General features: G+C 40.3%; 1 protein-coding gene across 2 annotated transcripts in view; it reads right to left on the bottom strand.

Moving 5' to 3' along the window:
* The window catches only part of LOC144605743 (paxillin-like), a 112,446-nt gene that overhangs the window by 17,601 nt on the left and 80,216 nt on the right, over nt 1-14,629 (bottom strand). For both annotated transcript variants that reach the window (XM_078421259.1, XM_078421258.1), the window contains exons 3-7: nt 13,926-13,976; nt 12,598-12,698; nt 10,309-10,448; nt 7,774-7,975; nt 5,848-5,995 (exon numbers count right to left, since the gene is read on the bottom strand). In XM_078421259.1, the coding sequence (XP_078277385.1) occupies nt 5,848-5,995; nt 7,774-7,975; nt 10,309-10,448; nt 12,598-12,698; nt 13,926-13,976 (642 nt within the window). The remainder of the gene's footprint in view (nt 1-5,847; nt 5,996-7,773; nt 7,976-10,308; nt 10,449-12,597; nt 12,699-13,925; nt 13,977-14,629) is intronic.

Raw genomic sequence — 14,629 nt, 5'->3', positions numbered from 1 at the left:
AAACAAATACCTTGATAATGTAATTTTAAGTCAAACAAAACAATACTAAGACAATAGACAATAGGTGCAGGAGGAGGCCATTCGGCCCTTCGAGCCAGCACCGCCATTCAATGTGATCATGGCAGATCATTCTCAATCAGTACCCCGTTCCTGTCTTCTCCCCATACCCCCTGACTCTGCTAAATAGACAATAGACAATAGGTGCTAAGTGTACTCTACTAAGTGTATTTAATGCACTTAACAAATTTTTAATGTAATTGTTTCATGCATCAAATCATTAATTTCAGGTGCAGGGTACTTTTTTCCCCAGGGATGGCAAATGCTGATTTGTTATTAAAAAAAATGATTATATTGACCCTTATATCTGATAACTACCACCAGCTGTGCCTTTACTAACTGTGACTTGCAGTTAAAAATTATTAGAGCCAATATGTACTTTCAAGTAATATCTTAAATTAATACCTAGTGAAATAAATTCAAAGTTGACCAACAGTTGACCATACATTGATGTAAATCAGAAACTCAAGGATCAAATCTGGGCTTCTCAATGTTGTGACTACATTACTATGTAATATGATGTAACTTATTGGGCAATCAAGGAATCCAACTCAAGCAAATTCTATTCTGACCTTCAAAAATATATATAGACTATACTCTTTATTAGCCCATTTAGCCTGAAAACAGCCAGCTCCCTTTTATACATAAGCAATACAAGTAAATTTCCTGGCAAGGTGCCATCAGTCAAGTTTCATTACACTTAGCACTGCAGTCATCATAATCCATGGTGATCTGCATAATAGTGGCAAGTGAACATCAAAATAGGTCAATAGTTTCATGCTGGAATGATAGTTAAACATAGAGCAACGTCCTTCTGCAACAATTCTACATGTCAGGATACTTTTCATATTAAAAAATATTATGTAGTTCCAAACTAAGCAAAGTACACAAAGGATATGAAAGTGAAGCTGAAACTTCAGGATTATTTTATAAATTAAATAGATTTCAAAAATTACAAATATTAAAGATAGAATACTCCATGCCTGATATCGAACAAGTAGAGTGTCTTCATCACTGACTTCACCATCGGTTTGACAAGCTATTGACATCATGACTCTGGGAGATGCAGATAGAGTGGGCAGAGGCTCAGCTGGTACAACAGTGGTCTGTACTACAGGTAGAGAGGAGGAGCGTGGATGGTATTCTGGTAGCGAAGTGTATTCTAATGGAGTCACAGGGGCAGGAACTGCTGTTGGAAGGACAGGCAGTTTTTCATTTTTATTAGATGAAACATTCCACCGAGGTGCAGAATGAGATCCTGGGCAAATGGAAGATAATGAGGAGGAAGCAGTTGATAAGGAGGGCAGAAGTAGGAGTGGTGGGGAAGGTAGAGAGGGAGGAGGGAGGGAAGGCTCAGGGAGAGGTGGCAGTGAAGGCTTAGAGAGAGGGGCTGGGGATGGTTCAGGGAGAGGAGGTGGGAAAGGCACAGGAAGGGGAGGTGGAGAAGGCACAGAAAGTGAAGGAGGGAAACGCTCAGGTGGAGGCGGTGTGAGTGTGACTTCTATCAGTCCAATTTTGTTTTGTTCTTGGCATTGTTTTATCGGGGGAGAGGGTGAAAGAGGGGAGGGTGATGGAGTAGAACCCTTTGATGAAGGAGGTTCTGGAGTGATTATTATCTGGAGAGAAACATACAGCAGCTTTAGTTTTAAGAAGCTGACATACTTAAGGGATATTTTTTATTTATACAGGCCAATGTGCATCATGCTTTAAGCTATTGGGCAAACAGTTTTATGGGAAGAAAATCAGAGCTCAACAACACTCAAGGAATATGCAATGTACAATTAGAGAAATCTTAAAGCTTACTGCAATATTCAAACAATAAGCTATAATTGATAGCGCAAGGGCAGTCAGATCTTATAGAGCATTTAGCTGTATCATTTGCAAACAAAGGTTAGTTTTAGCTTTCCAGCCAATGGCAAAACCTTGGCATGTCATAGATTGACAGAACAAAACTTAAAATCTAATTATTACCGTGGAATATGAATACATAATCACCAATTTTATGCCACATATAGTGTATATCCAATATGTGGACATTAGGTGCAAACAATTATGCAGAGCTAATGTCTCCACAATAACAAAAGAATTGAGATATGCATGCAGACCACACAACAATACAAATAAACTGGACAACCTTTAAGCAAACCCACAAAATATCACAAAGTACCACAACCCCCTAAAAACATGCTCCAAAACTTGTTATGTACTTTTGCAAAATGAGAAACTTAAACTCATGAGAGCAATGAGTAACACAAAGTGATGTGAAACATCTGCAATTCACCCCAACTGCAGTCTCCATACATCCATGGGTGAGCACAACTACTCAATCCAAGTGTAGCTACAATGACACAGCATGATTACCATCAAATCAAGCACAAAATTCTCTACTTTCTATCTTTCTGAAGCAAATAATCACATAGTAGCCATTATCTCAGCTCATTTGCAATGGGCTCATTCCTGTTCAAGCGAGAGCATTGCCAACTGAACCTTAAGATCAGAATCACAAAAAAGTGTTAAACAATCCATGCAGTAGGTATTAAGATAGGTTTTCTTTTTGCATCAAATCTTCATGCATTTCTTTGTAACAACAATTCATGCTTTCCCCTAGCTACCTTCTCAACAATGTGACCTCCTTCCTGATGTTTCCTGACAGGCATTGAGGTGATGATCAACCCCTCTGTCAGCCAGTCATCTACTTTTTTATTCTTGGGCTCCTTCTTCTCAATTCCTAGCTTGCTGTGCAGTTCTTCAATAAGTCTATCTTGTGACACATTTTTGTTAAATATGACGGGTCCAAACTTGCGGCGTGGTAAGTCCTCACGGTACATCGGGTGCACGTTCATAGAATGCTTTGTCCTCTTAATAAGAGATTTCATCTGTGCCACAGGGAAGATTGCATAGTGAAACCACAGTCCTGAGAGCAAACAAGAAGCACTTACACCGATACACCTTTCACTCGCAGTAATTTCACTCAGCAAATCAGTTATCATGCAGTCTCAAATTAAATTGGCAAATTTCCATGTACGATGCTGTACAAATGTCACAAAGAAGTGCACATTGTTTAGTGTAAATGCACATAAACGTGAGGCAGCTATGAAGGTATTAAGGCTCAGGCAAAAAGGCTCCTCTGGTGTAACTCTTCCATCTCTTAATATAATGGCAACCCTTCTAATCAAGAAAGGTCTGAAGAAGGTCCTGACCCAAAACTCTGTCTGTCCATTCCCTCTGCAGGTGCTGCCTGACCCACTGAACTCCCCCAGCACTTTGTGTTTTACCCTTCTAATCAAATCCTGTTAAAGGGTAGGATAATATGATTTCCACAGCATACTGGCTTGGAAACAAATCCAAAAGATGCAATTTGAGAGGAGCCAATAGCATATCAAAGTGCCCATTGACATGATGTCAATGGGCCTCCTGAGGTCAGATCTTGTGCATTATACAAGGATTATTATTTGCCTGCCTCCCATAAAGTGCATAATTAGAATCAAATGGTGCCAAATAATTTAACCTGCACTGAAAAATACTTCTTCTGCCTTTTGAACCCCATGTCCTAGTGCCGAGTACATATATAATTAAAAGTGTCAGTGTCAAGAGACTTTGTGTTATTTATGAGATTAGAAAGTACTGCAATCACTTCAGTGTTCATCACACTGCCACTTCCACAAAATATCTACCAACAATACCATTAAAATGTCAGTATTGGCTGGATCATGGGTACTGTTAGATGTATGAAGCTGGCAACAGTATTATAAACGTTGTATTTATTGCTCTCCTGACCATGCAAAGGTGTTCATGCAGCAAATCTCTACAAAGCATTCAACATTCAAGCTTTCTGCCTGCCTGACGAGAGGCAGAAATCCGTTCCACTGTGAGTATTTGAACTGGAGGCAAATCAAACTTCTCTTCTTCTGCTTTCTCGTTTGGTTGATGATACTTGTAACAACCGTTCAATTTATTTTGTTCCACTGCCAATTCCCTGCCTTGTTCTTGCTGCTGCTGTGTTGTTAGTTGCGCTGCTTTTTCATGCATCTTCTTTGGACTAGATAATTCTGCTGAATTTTCTCCCCCAGGCTTGGCTGCTTGTTTAATATTCTGTTTTCCACTTGTTTCCAATTGCAAGGAGGAAAACTCTGTTGCAGGAAAACACACTAATGGTTTCTCCACAGATGTCACTTTTGATTCAAGGACCTGTTGCTTGGTGTCCAGGTGCTCTACTAGCTCAGTCTCAGGGTAAAAGGACAGTAGCTTATCTAAGGCTTTATTGATCCCAGAAAAGTCTGTAATCAGGGATTTATCAACGTCCTCCAATCCACGACTTGAGGTCAGTGCAGATTTAGAATCTTTTTTTGCGGTATTTAAAGCACATGACAGCATTTCATTTTCAACAGATTCTTTTTTATTTCCAGCTTTCCGCACGTGTCTGAGCGTGGTGATATATGGCTCTGGAGATTTAAAATAGGGTGACATTCCTGCCAGAGAAACATTGGTGTCCAGTTTTGAATTTACATTGACAGATGGCTGCACCACTGGATGGTGAAATGATGAATTTGCATGGTTATATAATGCAGATAGATATGGTTGTGCTGTACCAGGCTCCTCATCAATGTGCAGCAGCTCCAGGGGACTGGGGGTTCTTGGTAGTGGAGAGGACAAGCCTATACCTTTAGGAATAATCTGGGAATTGTAAGGCACAGATAAGAGCATCCGAGATGTTGGTGGAGATATGGGAGATTGGGTAAGAACAGACACTAGCAGAGTATTTGGAGTAGATGTTTTCTGCTTTTCATCTGATTCAAAACTTATAGTACCAGCCTAAATTGAGGAAGAGAAAGCGACAGAAAGAATAGAAAAAATGATAAAAACAAATAAGGTAGGAAATAAATAAAGACTTAAATTATTTATTTCTGCTTCATACCAATTCCATTCATCTAACTATTCAATATTCCTGCCTTGCCTGACCAGCAACCAAATTTCTCTAATATTCATCATCCATCCTGCACAGGATACTCAGCCACTCGCACTGCATTCATTCCCTAACACCCAACGCTATCCCATTCCATCCAAACTGGCAATAACATGTGGCTAATCAATATCTCAGACATGATCACTGTACGTCTGTTTTCCCCAAGGCTCACATCCCATGCTGCAACACACAACTCCAATGTCACAAATTTATTTATCTCACCTCAAGTCTACATCTCTTGATATGCATTTTTCATCCAATTTGTATTTACATCTTTACTATTTGCTCACCTGTGTTATCCCCTTTGTCTAAAAAAGTGATCTGTGCAAAAAGTACAGCATGATTTCCAACAATACAAATACCTTTAATAGTTAATCTGATTCCAAGCCAGATAGTAATCTTGAAAAGCACTGATATAAAGATAGTAACGAAAACCCAATGCATTGACAACTTTTCCAATGCGAACTCCAATTCTAACACAATGAGTAATTGTATGAAGCTTCCACATCCAACATATTCTCTGCAGAGGAAGGTAAAATATTCCTGACAATTTTCCAACAGGGAGATCGAGATGTTGCATTTTCCGTATAGTATTTTAGTAACACTTTGCTTCAGTAAATAACCACACAAGACTCACCAGGTATTTTCTCCAAGATTATTTTCCTGACCACTTTCCCATTTCTTTGACAAGAAACATTTTCTGGTTGTTGCGCCTCCTTAGCACCATAGATAAATTCACAGGGGTTGCCAATGAGGCAAATGCTTTCATCAGGCTCGTGATTTCAATTAATGGGCCCAGAAAAAGACAAAAATCTGATTGTACTCACATTGCCGTGAACCTTGAACTCAGAGAGTGATTCCATTAATTCATCAAGTTCACGAGTTGCTGAGGATGCAGAAATGCGCGCCTGTTGTTGGTTCGGAGTGCCGCGCTGAGAGGTAAGCCCACCCACTGGAGACGCAGCAGATGCAGGACTGAAAAGGAGACCAAACTGGTCAGCATTACACACAATTGCAACAAACCACAAAACACTCGAAACAGAGTTCAATGCCCACAATCAAATTCAGAATGTAACTACTTTAAAACTAATGTTCACAAACAGGTCTTGCAGCGCTGATAAATTTCAAGTCATAACAGTGTGAGATTTAAAGGGAACCTGCAAACATACCCATACATTTGCTCCTAGGACAAGTTGTAATGAGGATATCATAACTTTTCAATGAGGTATGGTTAAATTGAGCAAGTGGGCAGAAACTTGCCAAATGGAGTTTAATACGGAAAGTGTGAGGTTGTGCACTTTATAAAGAGGAATCAAAAGGCAGGTTATCTAAATGGAAAAAAAACTGTAAATGATTGAAATGCAGAAGTGTTCTTATGCATGGATTACAAAATGTTACCAGGCGGGTGGAGCAAGAATTTTTCGTAAACTAATAGAAAAAGTGGACAAAGGAAATGCAATCCACATGAATTTGTAGTAGGATTTTGATACGAGTCCTATGTAAAAGCTCGTGAGCAAAATAGAGGGATATGGATTTAAAGGACCAATAACAGAAGAGGAATAAAAACACACTTTCAAACTGTGGCATTTTAATTGGATTGTCTCTGCTTCTTCCTTCTGCCAAAATGTATCACTTCACATATCTCTGTATTAAATTTAGATAGAAAATCAGAATAAATGAGAGAGCAGAGTTGAAACCAATGATCGGTAGATTGCGGATGGTTTCTCCATTACATTTTAAAAATGTATATTAGTAATTAAGATAAGGTTATACAGGATCACATTTCTGAATTTGCATTTGACACCAAAGTTGCAACAATGGTAAACAGTGAGGAGTAATTCAAACACTGCAAGAATACACAGCCAGGATGCAGAATGGGCAGCCAAGCATCGGACAAAATTTCATACTGTAAACCCTCTCAATAAAGGATGCCTTTATAACGGATTTTGGTTATAGCGGGCCAAATATGTTGTGGACCAGTTCATTGTTTCATGGAGCGATCCTTGGTTTAGTATAGTTTTAGAGATACAGGTACTGTACATTGATGTTCCTCTGTGTCTTCTACTGTCCTCACTACTGTGCTAATAAAAGCATTTTGAATACTCTGGAGAATTCTACATTTCAAGTGTTTTTGATCTATTTTCGCTTAGATACAGAACACTGAGTCCACGCCGACCAGCAATCACACCGTATACTAACACTATCTTACACACTGGGGAAAATTCACAGTGTGTATGATAGAACTACAGCAGTGGTTCTGGCAGTGATCTCCTATGCACCAGTTCTATGCTACACACTAGGGTGCGTAGGTTAAAACTACCAGTGTGTGGGTTAGAATTACAACAGTGCTTCTATCTTTCCTCCCACATTTTGAACACAAAGTCATTGCAAAAGCATGGGTTTCCCCCGAACGCCGCGCCATGCCCCCATCCCACCACAAAAATGGGCAGACCTGCAGCCCAACTAGCCTCTGAGAACCGCCAGCAGAGTCGCCCACCACAGCACCAGAGACTCGGGACGGAAAGTGCACACACACTATCATCAAATGCCCCATATCTGAAAAATCATAAGCAATCTCATTGATTGCAGTTATTGGCCAGAAGGAAAATTACAGAATGGCAAGCAAAGCTATGTCTGTGGCTGAATTATTATTTTTCAGCATTAGAGAGCAATCCTGATTCTTCTGACTACTGAGTTGTGCTGACTACTGACAGCACAAGGAAGAATCAATTCAAACAGCAACTCGTGCATACCTTGGATTGGGAACTGAGCTCTCCAGTTCATCTAATAAGCTTTCCACACTTGGTCGTACATCCTCAATTCCTCGGCCTCCATTTCTTTTGGGTTTTTCTTTTGTTGGGGGAGGCACTTTTTTCCCCATCTGAGTTCCATTTTCTTGACCTGTGTACTGGGAGCCACTGCCAGGAGCAGAATGGGGGCTGCGGTTGGACTCATCTGAGGAAGGACAGCAGTGATGTTCGTCACAAAAAAGTTCAAGAATACTTTAAAATTTTGAATCAAGATTTACCAATGCTCCGTTAATGATAATTCAGTTATTCCCCTTGGAGTTCTTGCTTATTTGTCATGTAACACAGGAACTTGCATTTAAACTGCACCACAGTCATTACTCAGGATATCCTGCCGAGCTTTGCAGCCTGTGGATTATTTCTGACTATGATTATTTTTGAAGTGCAGAGGAATACAAGTAATTTCATGTGTGGATCACAAACAATTAGCATGCAGGTGGAGCAGGTCGCTTATCAAATGGTACATTGGACTTAATGCAGAGGGTTTGGAATTCAGAAATTGGAAGTTTTGTTGCAATTATACAGGGTGTTATGGAGGCCAGAATTCTATCCACAGTGTTGGCCCCTTACCTAAGAAATTACATAATGGGATTAGAAGCAGTTCAAAAGAAATCACCAGGTAATTCCTGGGATGAAGGGATTTCCATGAATAAACATGTTGGGCTTGTATTCTTCGGAGTTCAGAAGAATGAGAAGTGATGTTATTAAAACATATAACATCCAAAGGGGGTGTAACAAGGTAGATTTTAATATGTTTTTAGTAATGGATGAATTTTAAACGAAGAACATAATTTCAAGTCAAGCGGTCAGTTGTTTAAAATTGAGGCATGAAGAAATATTTTCTCTCAGAGAATTCCAGAGATTATACGCCCTCTGCATGTGTTTGGAATGTAGCTCATTTAAAGACTTTAAAGTAGGTATTTTAAAAAAAAATTGGAGCATCAAGGGCTATCGGAATCTGGCACAGAGGGGTTGAGGCATTGGATAAATCAGCCATGTTTATATTGAATGGCAGAACAGGCTTGCAGGGCTGGGTGACTGACTCCTGCTCCTATTTTATTGTATTCTTGTGTACACACCTTAAATGTTTCATTTTTAGCAAACGAATGAATGAAAAGAGAACTAATTTTGGTGTTGCAGGTTAAAGGAACGTATTGGTCATAATAATGTGGTAGATTTTGCATTTATCTGTGGATAGAAGAGGCATTGGCTCACAGCTTTATTTGGAACAAAATCTATGAACGCATCAATCTAGATTATACCTTTGTCTATAGTGGATTTTACAGCCTTTAACTGCAAGATAAAATTCTCCAATTTAAAAAAAAGTTAGCCATCTATGGATGTGTGGCAGACTGCTTTCTTCTAACTCCTTGGAGGTGTGAAATAGGTTATTTCATAATACTGCATTGTTTCACAAGGGTTTCAAATCACAGCCATTTTAGAATGTGTTGTCAAAGCAAGCAGAAGCAAGGGAAAAAATATGGAGTGCATTTTTCCAATAACATTGACTGCAGATAAGCTGCTAGTCTAGTATCCAGATCCAAAGACATGAGCTCAAATCTCACCATACATCTGGGAATAAAAATTTAGATAATTAATCAATAAGAAAAAGCTTGTAATGATGGCCAAAGGACACCAGATTGCTGTATGCTCCACAGAGACATCTCCTGCCCTGGCCTAATCTCATCTACAAGTTACTCTAGACCAACAAAGATGCTTGACTCTTAATCGCCCTCTGCAGTAGTCCAGCAAGCCTCTTGGCTCCAGCACGAGCTTGAAACACTAACTCAACCAACGACACCCACATCGTGGAAGGGAATAAATAGAAAAAACCCTCCAAAATGCAGGGCAGGACACTGGTGGAAAAAGCTAGTTTTCTGATGCACCGTGTAAAAGTGTAGATCCTCAACAACTCAGTTACTAACATGTCAACTTCTGCTCTGTTTGAGAGAAAATTTCAAACTGAAGCAAGACATCTCCCTTATGATAGCTTTTATGTTTCATTCAGTCATTAAATCTGTTCAGCACTGGGAAAATTCTGGAAACCAGCCATCTGACATAAGTATTTCACATGAGGATAAGCAAGGAAGAAAATAAACCTGATGTGTTGACATGTTCATTTCAGAAATATTATCTTATAAGTTTCAGATCCATATTTCTGAAGCAATGCACAAAAACAAATAATGAGATTAAATACAAACACAGACTGGATGCTACTATAAATTTTTGAACATTTATTTCAATTCCTCAGAGATTTCAGAATGTACAGTCCCACAAGTGAATCACACAAGAATATAAATGTACCTGTTAAATTCTAAAAGTGGCCTTTTAAATCTGCACTCTCTCTATTCTTAGTATATAGGAAAGGAGAAAATGCAAATGAAAAAAATTACTTCCTTTCCTACTGCACTGAAACATGGTTTTTGGAAAGAATTGGATACTGTTTTATAGAAGACAGTGATTGTTATATTCAGTACTTGCCTGTTGCAAAGCTGCTAGATGGATTGTGTTGCACCTCATTTAGTTCCAACAAGAGACGATCCAATTCAGAGAGATTACTGCCGAGTGAGGCAGTCATGACGATCGGTGAAGGTTCTGAGGACTTTGTTTTATTGGGGAAGCTGCAGATAAGAGCACATTGTAATCTAAATGCACAGCCGTTTGAACCACACCTAAAAGCGGTGGATACCTCACTTAAACATTAACACTATTCAACTATGCCATCACCATTAGTAAACACAACAGAGATTAATAATGACTGTGATTGCATTATCATTTATTCACGAAACCCAGACATCACACTTCCATCAGGCATACAATCATGCACTGTTTTAAAACAACTTCATAAAAACAACACATGACATTGAAAGGAGGGCAACTATTGTTCTTGGTGAGGATGAATGTCCCCCCCCCCACGTAATGTGCCAGTCAGCTGGACATTGCCGCACCATCTGTCGCTCGTGGAAAGGTTCTTCCAGACCATTACCTTTGACCACAAGTCCATCGGGCAGTGGTCAGCACGGAATGTCCTGCAGGCACTGCAGGGGAATGATTCCCTGGATCCTGTGGCGTGGTTCCCAGAGCGGACTGCCCAGCTTGTCTGGCAAAATGCCTCATCGCCAGAACTCACCAACAAGCACCAAGACCTGGCTTGGCTGGCGGTGAGGGGAGCCCTCCCAGTCAGATCCTTCATGCACCGCCGGAGCCTCACTACCACGCTGCCCTCGGGATGGCTGCTATGGAGAGGAGATGGTTTCCCACCTCTTCACAGAGAGTGGATTTGCCAAGAGCGTCTGGAGAGGTTTGCAGGGGTCCCTGTCACGATTTATTCCGAGCAGCTCCGTCACAGAGGACTCTGATCTTCAGACTGTTCCCTGGGATACATTCAGAGACTGACATCGAGAGCTGCTGAAAGGTCATCAACCCGGTGAAAGATGCTCTTTGGTCTGCCCGAGCTTTGTTGACCTCCCAGCAGAGTGAGCTGTCCGTCGGGGAATGTTGCCGACTGGCCCACTGCAGACTGCAGGAGTATGTGCTGAGGGATGCACTGAAGCTTGGTGCAGCCAACGCCAAGGTTCTGTGGGGGAGGACCACAGTCTAGGGTCCTTCCGATGCTGGACATGGGGGGCAGGGTGTGGTGGAGACGCCCCTCCAAATAAGGGAAAGGATTCTGTGTAAATCTGGCAATGAATATCTGTATTGAATGTACAACCTCAGGGAATGTCGGATGGAGTTTTTGAAAAGAAAATGTTTTGTAAATATTTATTACTGGAATAAAGTATTTTTTGATATTAAAAAAAAAATTACCTTAAACAGTGAAGATACCATTTACTAACCAGCAACATTTGAACATCAAAGGCAACAATGAGTAAAACCAATGTCTTACTGGGTTGTGTATCACTGCATTGTATTTACACCTTCCTTCTGCTCTAATGTGCAGACTGTCCTGTGCATTTCCTCAGCCCATGGTTGACCCCAGGATTTTCAATCCTGACAGTTGTCAATCCTGCTCTTCGAAATGAAAAAATTGAAAACCTATCCAACTGTGCCTTTAATCACCCCAGCTAATTTGCTAATGACTAACTGTCTTCTTCCTGTCCTCAGCAGATCACATTGTGATTTTATTACATAGTTGCTGCCAAATAACTGGAAATTATGGCTGCATAGATGCATTGATAAGAACATTTTAATAACCTCATATGGTCAGTCAGTAATTATTTACAAATGGTACAATATTTTTAACGTTAGAAATTGAGCAAGGCAATGGTTGCAAAGTAGTATGATAAATATTTCCATTTACGAGACGGAGGCTATCCACAAATCCATAAAGACCAACTTCTCATCCATTATGTACTCAGCTCCATTTTAGGAGCCGTTATCTGGGAAAGGATCTGTTTTAGCTGTCACCGTCACTCAGTTTAAAAAGGCAGTCTTTGTCCAGCTGTCAATGAAACTTTTCTTTCAAGGCAGTCATAAATTATCATTCATTCATTCATTCATTTAAACAACCACTACTTGTTCAAGAAAATCACAGTCCATCTGCATTTACAAAGAGAGCAGTCTCAACATACCATAATACAAAATACCATAATTTTACTTATGTATGGATCATGTTTGCACCTTCCTTGGAGAAGAGTCCATAATCATTATTCCGCCTACAATATGTTTCATCTGAATTAAGCACATACACTCACTGAAGAGTTACATTGCTCATAGAGGAAATAACTCTCTGCCACCCCATCTAAAAGAGCAACTTGCCCTGTTGAGTACCTGTAAACATGGTCTTCCTCAGAAGAACGTGGAGCAGGCGGACTGATGGAATCTTGAGAGGAGGAACTTTTCACATTTGTGGAGTGAGTCTGCTGCTGTGGCTGAAATAAGGAACATCTGATACTCAGCAATGATCTTCAGATCCTCGATATAAACCGTGAGAACTAAAAACAAACCACAACACTAAATTGGCTACAGTTTAGTGTTGGTGCTTTAAAGAACTAGTAGCATCCAGCTTCTGCCATCTACTGCAAAAATGATATATCAAGTGCTTTTTTACTAATAAATGAATAAATTAATTCAGAAGAATGAATCAGTAATTTAATCTGAATACTGCCACTCCTTCCAAACAAACTGCACCAAGGTCATTATTTATTCATCCTGCACATCTACTGGCAAGGTGTGGCTTACATTCACAGCCGAAGAATTTCAATCTGTATGGAACAGCAAGCCTCAATATAAACCAGAACATCCTAGGGCTTTAACCCTGGAATTAACTAGATCCTGCTCGATTTCACTTTTGGATTGGAACTACTTTTAATTAGCTTTATTTCAGCAGTTATTTAAGATAAAAAAGCCCTGAATATTGAAGGTACAAATCAGACTCTTTAAATTCTGACCAAAGAAATTCATTAAGTAGCGTTTTATGATCCTGCAGCTGCAGTTATTGACTCACCTGGGTGGAGGCAACAGTGACCCTTAAAACATTTTTTTTTGTGGGGAGAAGAATCAGGAAAATTTCACCTACCCAAATAATCAGAAAATCTTAGTTGTGGGATTAGGTCATAAGTGATAGGAGCAAAATTAGGCCATTCGGCCCATCAAGTCTACTCCGCCATTGAATCATGTCTGATCTATCTCTCTCTCCTAACCCCATTAGAGTTGCTGCCTTACAGGGAATGCAGCGCCTGAGACTCAGGTTCGATCCTGACTACGGGCGCCGTCTGTACGGAGTTTGTACGTTCTCCCCGTGACCTGCGTGGGTTTTCGCCGAGATCTTCGGTTTCCTCCCACACTCCAAAGACGTACAGGTATGTAGGTTAATTAACTGGGTAAAATGTAAAAATTGTCCCTAGTGTGTGTAGGAGAGTGTTAATGCGCGGGGATCGCTGGGCGGCGCGGAGTCGATGGGCCGAAGGGCCTGTTTCCGCACTGTATCTCTAAATAATAAACATGAATGGAGAGAGGACAGAGCAGCAAAAGTTTAGATGGAGAACAGTGCAGGAAAGAAGCAGTGAACTGTCACCACTCTAGAAATAAAAAACAAATAAATATAATGGTCAGAAAATCTCAGTTCTCTCATGGATACATGACTTTCAAAGCTGTACCTGGGGAGAGCTGGTGATTCCAATCGAAGGCGAGATCTCTTCTTGATGACCCTACACAACCAAGGGAAAAAAAGTGTTAATTATGCATGTCTATATATTCATAGATTTTTAAAAATTTAAATACAACAGTAAGCAATTCTAACTTCACTGATGTTCACTAAGTGAACATGAACTTCACTGAACTTCACTAAGGGCGGCACGGTAGCGCAGCGGTAGAGTTGCTGCTTTACAGCGAATGCAGCGCCGGAGACTCAGGTTCGATCCTGACTACGGGTGCTGCACTGTAAGGAGTTTGTACGTTCTCCCCGTGACCTGCGTGGGTTTTCTCCGAGATCTTCGGTTTCCTCCCACACTCCAAAGACGCACAGGTATGTAGGTTAATTGGCTGGGTAAATGTAAAAAAAAAAAATTGTCCGTAGTGGGTGTAGGATAGTGTTAATGTACGGGGATCGCTGGGCGGCACGGACTTGGAGGGCCGAAAAGGCCTGTTTCCGGCTGTATATATATGATGATATGATATGATGCTAGAGCTAATTTCTCACCTGAAGTTATCTACTGTAATCCAAAGTCTCTGCACCTATTTTACCATTAAAGTACTTATTCCTCCTCTTAAATGCAATGACAAGCTTGACTTCAACGGGCACCATCCTAAAATACTCCTGTTCTAGTCATCATACATACATGAAAAAACTGCAAGTTCCAAG

The sequence above is a fragment of the Rhinoraja longicauda genome, chromosome 25 (assembly GCF_053455715.1).
Source record: "Rhinoraja longicauda isolate Sanriku21f chromosome 25, sRhiLon1.1, whole genome shotgun sequence".
NCBI classification, from domain to species: Eukaryota; Metazoa; Chordata; class Chondrichthyes; order Rajiformes; family Arhynchobatidae; genus Rhinoraja; species Rhinoraja longicauda.
Note: the sequence above shows the minus strand (reverse complement) of the source record. Positions and strands in the feature narration are given on the sequence as shown.